The sequence below is a fragment of the Argentina silus genome (assembly GCF_951799395.1).
Source record: "Argentina silus genome assembly, contig: scaffold_265, whole genome shotgun sequence".
In the NCBI taxonomy this organism is placed as follows: Eukaryota; Metazoa; Chordata; class Actinopteri; order Argentiniformes; family Argentinidae; genus Argentina; species Argentina silus.
This window is the reverse complement of record NW_028152668.1, coordinates 729-10,000: the sequence shown is the minus strand read 5'-3', so window position 1 is coordinate 10,000 and position 9,272 is coordinate 729. Positions and strand designations below refer to the sequence as shown.

Below are 9,272 nucleotides of genomic sequence, written 5' to 3'. Positions count from 1 at the left end.
AGGAAGACCTCTTAGAGACAGGAGAGAGATATAAAAAGATCAGAGGCTAAATATGGAGGGATGTAAGAATAAAAAGCGAGAGAGAGAGAGAGAGAGAGAGAGAGAGAGAGAGAGAGAGAGAGAGAGATGGATGGATGTGGGTATCCACTGAGAGAGATAAAATGAATGAAGCAGTGTGTTTTATAACACTCGGATGTCTTTGGATGGAGTTTAAAAGGAGCTGGAAGTGTGTCTGTGCCCTCGGAGAGGGAGGGACGAGGGGGGAGAGGATGGAAGAACTTGAGGCAGAACAAGGAGAGGTGGATGACTGGGAGTGCTTTAAGGAGATCAGAGAATGACTGACTGATATGTTGCTATCGTGAATGATAATGAAAGAGGAGGGAATTGACAAAATACACTGCGGGTTGAGAGTGAGATGTACAGCACGCCCGCACACGCGCAGGCACCCATACACACACACACACACTGAGCTGGTCTCCTTCTTAGAGTGGCTGGTGTGAAGTGCTCGGTGCTTGAGCGTCAGTCTCTCTGGGCTATTTATAGTCACTGGGACACGGTAGGCTTCATCTGTAGCCCCGTGCTGTCTGTTTATCTTTACCCCTGGTGTGTGTGTGTGTGTGTGTGTATGTGTGTGGGTGTGTGTGTGTGTCTGTGTGTGTGTGTGTGTGTGTGTGTGTGTGTGTGTGTGTGTGTGTGTGTGTGTGTGTGTGTGTGTGTGTGTGCGTGCGTGTACTTCCTAGTATTTGAGGATGATGTCACTCAACACTTTGAGCTAGACTGTCTGAACCCCAGCACAAAGGGTGACAGCATGGCCCCTATCTCACCCCACACCTATTGCATCTGGGAACGCAACCCAGCAGCCAATACATTTATTCATGAATACACAACCAGCAGTGTACAATGTATTTCAGTATTTCAATCAGTTGAAACTTGCATTCACTATACCAAAGTTGATCATGCTGCCCTAACTTTACTTTACTGCAAAGTTTTGCAGTAATGAGCTCCACATGTAATTGTCCTCTCTATTGATGTCTGTTTGTCTGTCTGTTTGTCTGTCTGTCTCGCTGCCTGCCTGTTTGTCTGTCTGTCTCTCTGTCTGTCTGTCTGTCTGTCTATCTGTCTGTCTGTCTGTCTGTCTGTCTGTCTGTCTGTCTGTCTGTCTGTCTGTCTGTTCATCATTAGCCTTGTTACATTGTTCTCCGGCTGCTGTTTCTTCAGCTGTAGTCAGTGTGAGACAAAGGGTTAAGCCCTAGCCTGAGCAGACACAGAGGTTGCTACCGTAATGAGCCGTAAGGATGGCAGAGCGAGAGACGGAGAGAGAGAGAGAGAGAGAGAGAGAGAGTCTCTTAGGTCTAATTGCGGGCCCATTAGATCTACCGGAGGCCGGCCTCGCTGTTGAAACAGTAAAGGCTGCTAAACCAACAACGCGCAGAAAAAAAAACGCGAGACAGAACTCCAAGCTTTTCTTTCACAGGAATCTGAGACGCAGAGAGAGGAAGCTGGCCTAAAACACTCGGTTCAGACCCTTACAAGAACCACACATCGACATTACGTCCAGATCGTGTTGCTCGGGTGCCTCCCAGCATGGGCAGAGGGATGAGTTGAGTGGTCATTGATGTCAAACAGAGAGCTACAGTTTCATAGCCATGAAAACGGATGATCTGAATGTATCCGTTTTCAAAAGCAAGAGCAAGTCTCTTGTGTCTAATTGATTTGAATTGCATTTTCATAATGTTCTGGAATGACACAGATGTTCAGATGAGAGCTCTCCTTCCCGCGAGTCACATGACATCAGAGGATCTATTCATAGCGGTTTCTCTAATGGGCCTTGACGATGTCTGAGGTGACAGGTTTTTTGACAGGATGGGGCTGAGCCCAGCTGAGTGCTCTACAGTACCTAGGCAGCACTGATCCATCAGTGAGGAGAAGCTGATTCTGTTCAGTGGCTTCTGTACTGTAGCATCGGTAGCATGTGTATTGTGTTTTGTGATGTATAATCAAGCTGTGACATCGTTGTGGATATCAATCTGTTTCGCTGTGATTTCCCCAGTGAATTCTGACAAAAGACAAAGCACTTTCCTCTCTCTCTCTCTCTCTTTCTCTCTCTCTCACACACACACACACACACACACACACACACAAACACACACACACACATTCTCTCTCTCTCTCTCTCTCTCTCTCTCTCTCTCTCTCTCTCACACACACACACACACACACACATACAAACACACACACACACACACACACACAAACACACACATACACACAAACACACACACACCCACTTCATCTCCTGCTGTATATGAGTGTCCCAGAGGGAGGGTTGTGCTAATTAGGAAAGCCTGGGTTTGTGTAGGAGATGGTGAACGTGGGGCCTGTTCCTATATGCGACTCATCACGATTAACTCGCTCACAGGCTGGAGGAACCTCAAGCGTAAGGAGACCACAGGTGCTCATCTCATCATAGTTCATGATGGGTTATGGCCAGAAAGATGAGTCTGGACCATCTTAAAATAGAAGAAGTCCCTGACTCAATGGTGATTTCCTGTCTCATTTCGTGTTCCCCTCTCTCCTGTCTCCCTCGTGTTGTGCCAGGCGGGAGGGAAACACTACCACCCAACCTGTGCCCGCTGTGCCCGCTGTCACATGATGTTCACCGAGGGAGAGGAGATGTACCTGACAGGTGAGACCAGGAAGTATACATACAGTAAAAAGAACACACCCACGCATACAGGCACCCACAAAAACACACACAAACTAACACGGAAATGGTGTCTCGTCTCATTATTGACATTCTTAGTTTGTGTGTGTGTGTGTGCGTGTGTGTGTGTGTGTGTGTCTTTCTCTCTCTCTCAGGCTGTGATGTGTGGCACCCAGGGTGTAAGCAGGTGGCGAGGGCAGAGAGGAGACTCAGGGTGAGCGACACACTTTAGTACACTTTACTGTACGCTCTTCAGGAGAACTACAGTACAGTATGTGATGAGTACGGTGGTGACTGTTCTTTCTCTCTCTTTCTCTCTCTCTCTCTCTCTTTCTTTCCATCTGTCTTTCTTCCTCACAGCATAGACGACTGTCCGAGACCTCCATCTCTCCACCGGGCTCCTCCATTGGCTCCCCCAGCCGTGTCATCTGCGTGAGTAACCAATCACCACGCAGCTCAGCGTGACCATTTTACCGCTGGCACCGCCTGAATGAGCTCACCCTCCAACAGGGATGACACACCACTTGCCTGTTGACAACCTGAGCTTGAGCATTCTCTCTAGCTTCCAATGCAGAAACCTGGGTTATTTGGAGTAGTCTTAATATGGCGTCCCTTCCCATTCTCTTCCACGTCTCCTGTGTACCAGGGTGGGCTGGTGGAGGTAGGACAGGCTCATTGTAATGCATACACGTGTGTTTGATGCCATTCCTTCATTCCATTCCATGTATTACGATGAGCCCATCCTAATTTAGCTGACATTTATACCCAAAGCGATTTACATTGCAGTGAATGCATACATTTTTCAGTCTATATGACCCCAGTGGGAATTGAACCTACAACCTAAGCGTTGTTAGCGCCATGCTCTAGAAAGTGAGCCACAGAGAACCACAAGGACCGTCCTCTGATATCGACCTCCACCAGCCTCTCCCCTGCTACAGATGCTCCCCACTCTTGTCCACTAGCCGTGTATGTTGAGCTATACAAGCCTGTCAAGGACATGTAGCAGACACCACCCACCTCCTTCACCCCCCTCACCCCCCTCACCCCCTCACCCCCTGGCCTTAGGCTGCGAGCACCTTTTGCCTAGAACACTCCTATGTGCCTATGTCCATGACTGCATCCCAATGGCCTTCATTGGTTTTCAGGGTCAATACCATTTCAATTAAAGGTACAATCTGGGTCTTTCCACAATCAGAAGCCAATATGTCAGCTTGTTTTCCTCCATTGTGATTATAAACAGACACTGTATCTCATGTATGGTCAGGCATTGCAACCATAGCTCCGTCTATGAATTTGAGAGCGGTTCCATTTCTCCAGCCCCCATCCCACACTTGTTTACCAGCTGATTGTTGTGGTTTGAATCCCAGATTGCCTCTTTAAGGAAATCAATTGAAATTCAGTCCAGATTTGAATGGGTATGGATTGGAGCCCAGCCTTGGCCTGCTACTGTAGCTTTGGCTGTGTGTTGAGTGTTGCTGCTGTTGGCAGGATTAGGAAGAGGGCCAGTCTGCATGCAAACAGGCGTGGCAGCTCTCTGCTCTCGCCTCATAATCAATGACCTTTCTGTTCAGGGTGATGGATGAGAGGAAAACGCAGAGTAAGCATGCATGTCGTCTATGTGCACTCTCTCTCTCTCTCTCTCTCTCTCTCTCTCTCTCTCTCTCTCTGTCTATTTCTCTCTGGGCAGCTGAAGGTCAACTCACACCGTTGTCCGACTCTGCAGTTTACACCTTTACTGCATGTGTGTGTGTGCTTGTGTGTGTGTGTGTGTGTGTGTGTGTGTGTGTGTGTGTGTGTGTGTGTGTGTGTGTGTGTGTGTGTGTGTGTGTGTGTGTCTGTGTGGGTGTGGTGTGCTTGTGTGTGTGTGTGTGTGTGTGTGTGTGTGTGTGTGTGTGTGTGTTTGTGTATGTGTGTGTGTATGCAGTGCATGTGTACAGCATGCGTGTGTGCATATGTACATATGTATCCTTTTCTCTGTAGCTTGTTCCACCTGTTCTCATCCCGTCTAGTGTTTGCATGTTACTGTATGTGTTTGTCGTTGTCCCTGTTGTTGACGTTGTGTGTTGTTGTTGTTGTTGTTGTTTGTCTCTGGTGGTGTGTCCTGGTTCCAGGCCAGAGTGGAGAATGAGATCCTAGACTATAAGGACCTAGCAGCTCTGCCTAAAGTCAAGGCCATATATGAGCTCCAGCAGCCAGACCTCATATCCTCATACGAGCCGTTCCCCAGATACACGTCTGACGACAGGCTAGAGGCGTGCAGCTATGGGGAGGTACTGAGACACTCTGCACTACAAGTCAACAACGCTGTCTGACAGAAGTCGCTACTTTTCAACCGTGTTTTAAATCAGTCATTTTCATTCCCAGACGATCGACGTCAAATGTTGTCAACATTTTGTGTGTACGGAGAGTTTTGAGTGTCTGTCAGAGTCTCGTAAAATGAAGAGTGTGTGTCATGTCAATGCAAAATAACTGAACTCAGAATGTTTGGATCCTCTGTGGAGATTTTCGTGACGATAGATGATGACTCATCTTTCTCTGTTGGTTTTTCCAGTCGCTGGGGACTCTCTCTCCCTACTCTCAGGTGAGGTGTCCATGCGTTCAGCTTCAAAGGGAATTGTTGAATTATTTAGGAGGGCAGTTCATCAATGGATCAGTAATCTCACCTCCCTCCCTCTCTTTCTTCCCCCCCCCACCTCTGCATCCATCCCTCCATCCCTCTCTCCCTCTCTCCCTCCCTCCATCCCTCCCTTTCTCCCTCCCTCTCTCCCTTTCCCCCTCCACCCCCCCCCCCCTCTCTCCCTCCCCCTCCCCCTCTCTCTCCCTCCCTCCCTCCCTCCCTCCCTCCCTCTCTCCAGGAGTTGTATGGCAGTATGGACATGAGACAGAGGCGTTGCTCCAGCCCTGGCTACATCGACTCTCCCTCCTACAGCCGCCAGGGCATGTCACCTGGCCCTCCTCGCTCACCGCAGCACTACTGCCACCCTGGTGAGTCCTACTCCTCCTAACCACACACTCCTACATGGCTTCTAATCAATCAATCAATCAATCAATCAATCAATCGATCAGTCAAATACCATCTCTGTAGCACTTCTTTTTTTCTTTTTCTTTTTTTTTTTTTTTACAAATACATGTGTTTAACAACAACCTAGGCCTGACTGGACTGACCCACCCAGCAGAGAAAGTACTTTTGTGAACAAAAAACAAATCCATTTGTAAAAAATCTGCGAAAGAATATAGGTTTTTCCTTGTCCTTCCGTTCCTGAATGATCACTCCTCTTTGAGGAGACTGGACAGGTTTCCACTACGGTAGATACAGTATGCCAATTAATTCCTTCCATTTCAGTAGTTGTACGGCCTCCAACAGCCTTCCAGGGGAGGCTGTTGGAGGCCGAAATCGGAGGTCGGGTTTATTTCAATGCGTGGAACGAAATGAGGAATGGTATCTATATATATAGATATAATGTGTGTTTGAAACCATTCCAACTGACACCAACCGTGTTTTGATATCGTTCCTCATTCCGTTCCATGCATTGCCATGAGCCCGTCCTCTGATTTCTACCTCCACCAGCCTCCAAGGACGCCTTCGTTCTGGCTGTCGGGGCCCAGACCCAGACTGACACAGTACGCTTCTCCCCACGGAGCTGGAGAGACACATACTGTTCCTGAGCTGTCAGTTGATTGGCCCACAGATGCTGTTGCTGCCTTTTTTTTGCTGCTGTCACACATTACAGAAGTTAACTCCTATACCTGTGAAATGACACTGTCACGACTCAAGTTAACCACATTGCTAACAACAATATTGTCATCTGATTTCGACAGTCGCCTAGATACAGTGTTACTACACAGTTATAAATGTCAACGTTTAATAAAGTGTTATCGTTTGGGCCTGATTGGGTGGGTGGGTGGGGCTTACGGAGTGGGACTTTGCCTTCCCTTCATCATGCTCATGTTTTGTTCGCTATGATTGGCTGGGGCTGGCTGCAGGCTCTGAGAGTGGCAGGAGCTCGCCCTATTACGGCCAGGATGGGCGTCCTAGCACCCCTACCACATACCAGGCCCCCAAACATTTCCATCTGCCAGGTAGGACCACGTTCCCCCCCCCCTCATCAACTCTTTACACCCCCCCCCCACCTCCTCCTCCCCTTCTATACCCCTACACTTCTCTTTTATCCAATAGTATTCCCTCTTTCCTTCCGACTGTACGTCTCCCTTACCTCCCTCCTCCATCTCTCCTTCCCTCTCCTCCCTACCTTACCACCTGACAGAAACCCTGATCCCTCCATCCCTCCCCCCTCCCCCCCTCCTTCATCTACACACGTTTCACACATTCATTTCCCTGTCTCTCTCCTCAGCCACAGGTGAACCCAACATCTACAGGAAGCCGCCCATCTATAAGAGACATGGTACAGTGGGTTAGCCCCGCCTTAGCCTGCCTGTCGACCTATTAGTGTAGCCTGCACTGTGTTTAATCATAGATGGATGTTTTCATTGGCCAAAAGCTATCGGCCACATGTTTTTATTACAAAGCATGGTGTTCATAAGTCTCTAGGTGGATTCGGGACTAGTCAGGGGATCTACAGAGTAGAACTTCTGTAGACTTTTTGACAGTTTTATTGTTTTGAGGTAAAACCCAGAATATATAAGTGTTTATCTGCTCCCGAAAAGACAGATAGGGATTTGCCTTTTGCCTCCGTGCCTTGCATATGATGTGGTAGCATAGAGTGTGTGTGTGTGTGTGTGTGTGTGTGTGTGTGTGTGTGTGTATGTGTGTGTGTGTGTGTGTGTGTGTGTGCCCGTGTGTGTACGTATGTGCGTGCATGCGTGGTACGTGCCCGTGTGTGTGTGTGTGTGTGTGTGTGTGTGTGTGTGTGTGTGTGTGTCTGTCTGTCTGTGTGTGTGTGTCTGTGTGTCTGTGTGTCTGTGTGTCTGTGTGCAGCTCCTCTGACATGACTGGGGTTCGACTCGGAGCAGAGATGAAATGTGTATGAGATGAGGGGTTGTTCAGGCGTGATGGGAAGAGAGTAGGACTGGGCTCAGAGGAGGCAGACTCACTCATCTAGAATGGAGAACTGGAAAACTAAACGTGGTTCCAACCAGAAACAGTTCTGTAATGAATGTATGTCTGGCTGGGTATGTACTCTGCCAACTATAAAGTGATATAGTTCTCTCTCTCTATATATATATATATAATATATCTCTTTTATGTGAAGCATAAAAGCCTCTTTAACAATAGGGTTAGTCTGCTTAGAGCTCAGCGGCAGTAGGCTGAGTTGTTACAGGGAGGAGGTATAGCTTTGCGAGGTCTGAAAAGAAGGGGAAGAGACTGCAGTGAAAGAGAGGAACTGAAAACAGGGTGAACTGAAAAGAGAGAATAGGAGATGCCTAGATTCATAGGCTTATGCAATTCATGCAGCTATACTGCTGCTAAGCTGCATATCTGTTAGCGTCCATGTTCCTTAAGATCCACAACCTCCCGTGGATCCACAAGTCAAACAGTTGGTCTGTGGATAAAACAATGCTTGTTGAAACATAAGCCTGCAGTATGTGCTACTGAAATGAAAAGGGGTAGTGGTATCTTACCCTTAGAACCTGCATGTCATCGTACTGTATGTGTGTGTTAGCGTGTGTTAGTGCGTGTGTGTTTGTGTCGTGTTTGTGTACCTGTGCTGTATGCCCTATTTGAGTGTTTGTTGGGATTGCACTGCATCACAGGCTTGTGACTCTGGTGTAGACTGTGTTTTAGTGAAGGTCAAACACTCTAACACTACTAACTGCCCCTATATGAAGACACCTGCCCAGTCATCAAGAGACTTACAGTATAATGACACACTTGATTGATTTAAATGATTAAATATGATTGTCTCCTTACCAGGGGAGGCCGGTGGAGGTAGAAATCAGAGAACGGGCTCGTTGTAGTGCTTGGAATGGAATGTGGAATGGTATCAACCAACATGTGTTTGATTCCATTTCTCATTCCATTCAAATCATTACAAAGAGCCCGTCCTCCGATCTCTGCTCCTTACCCGAGTATGAGAGGAGGGTTGACAAGAGAGAAAGCATGCGGTGCAGTAGGACAGCAGAGCCAGTCAGATCATCTCACCATGTGGCCTGTCTCATCCATTATACACACTCTCATTAGCCCTCAGAGAGAGAGAGAGAGAGAGAGAGAGAGAGAGGGAGCTAGAGATATTAGCATCATTAGCGCATTAGCATTCTGCCCACACACACACACACACACCTTGGCCCAATTGATTCCTCTCATATAGCCCGTACGTTTCTGAACAGGGACACACACAGGCCATCACTCTCTCATATCTGTCTGTTTAAAGATGATTCATATGAATATGAACACTCAATAGAGAAGCCATCAGTTGATCTATAGACACAAGCCTGCGATGTACTCCTCTCTTAACCCTTTTGTTGCCTCTATGGAAGAGATATTGTACGGTTATGATATCAAAAATTAAAACTAAACTGATCATGATTTTGGATTTAGGATGTCCTCAGTCAGGAGAGTCTGGTGGAGACAGAAATCGGAGGACGGGCTCTTTGTAAGGCACGTGTTTGA

General features: G+C 47.7%; 1 protein-coding gene across 1 annotated transcript in view; it reads left to right on the top strand.

The window, feature by feature from the left end:
- LOC310824700 (actin-binding LIM protein 3-like) overlaps positions 1-7,107 on the top strand; it is a gene marked incomplete at its 3' end in the record, with an annotated part of 34,317 nt that extends 27,210 nt beyond the window's left edge. Inside the window, exons 7-14 of the mRNA XM_083697958.1 lie at positions 2,599-2,686; positions 2,860-2,918; positions 3,065-3,136; positions 4,816-4,974; positions 5,256-5,285; positions 5,560-5,689; positions 6,689-6,784; positions 7,057-7,107. Coding sequence (XP_083554084.1) covers positions 2,599-2,686; positions 2,860-2,918; positions 3,065-3,136; positions 4,816-4,974; positions 5,256-5,285; positions 5,560-5,689; positions 6,689-6,784; positions 7,057-7,107 — 685 coding nt within the window. The remainder of the gene's footprint in view (positions 1-2,598; positions 2,687-2,859; positions 2,919-3,064; positions 3,137-4,815; positions 4,975-5,255; positions 5,286-5,559; positions 5,690-6,688; positions 6,785-7,056) is intronic.
- Between the last annotated feature and the right edge of the window lie 2,165 nt (positions 7,108-9,272).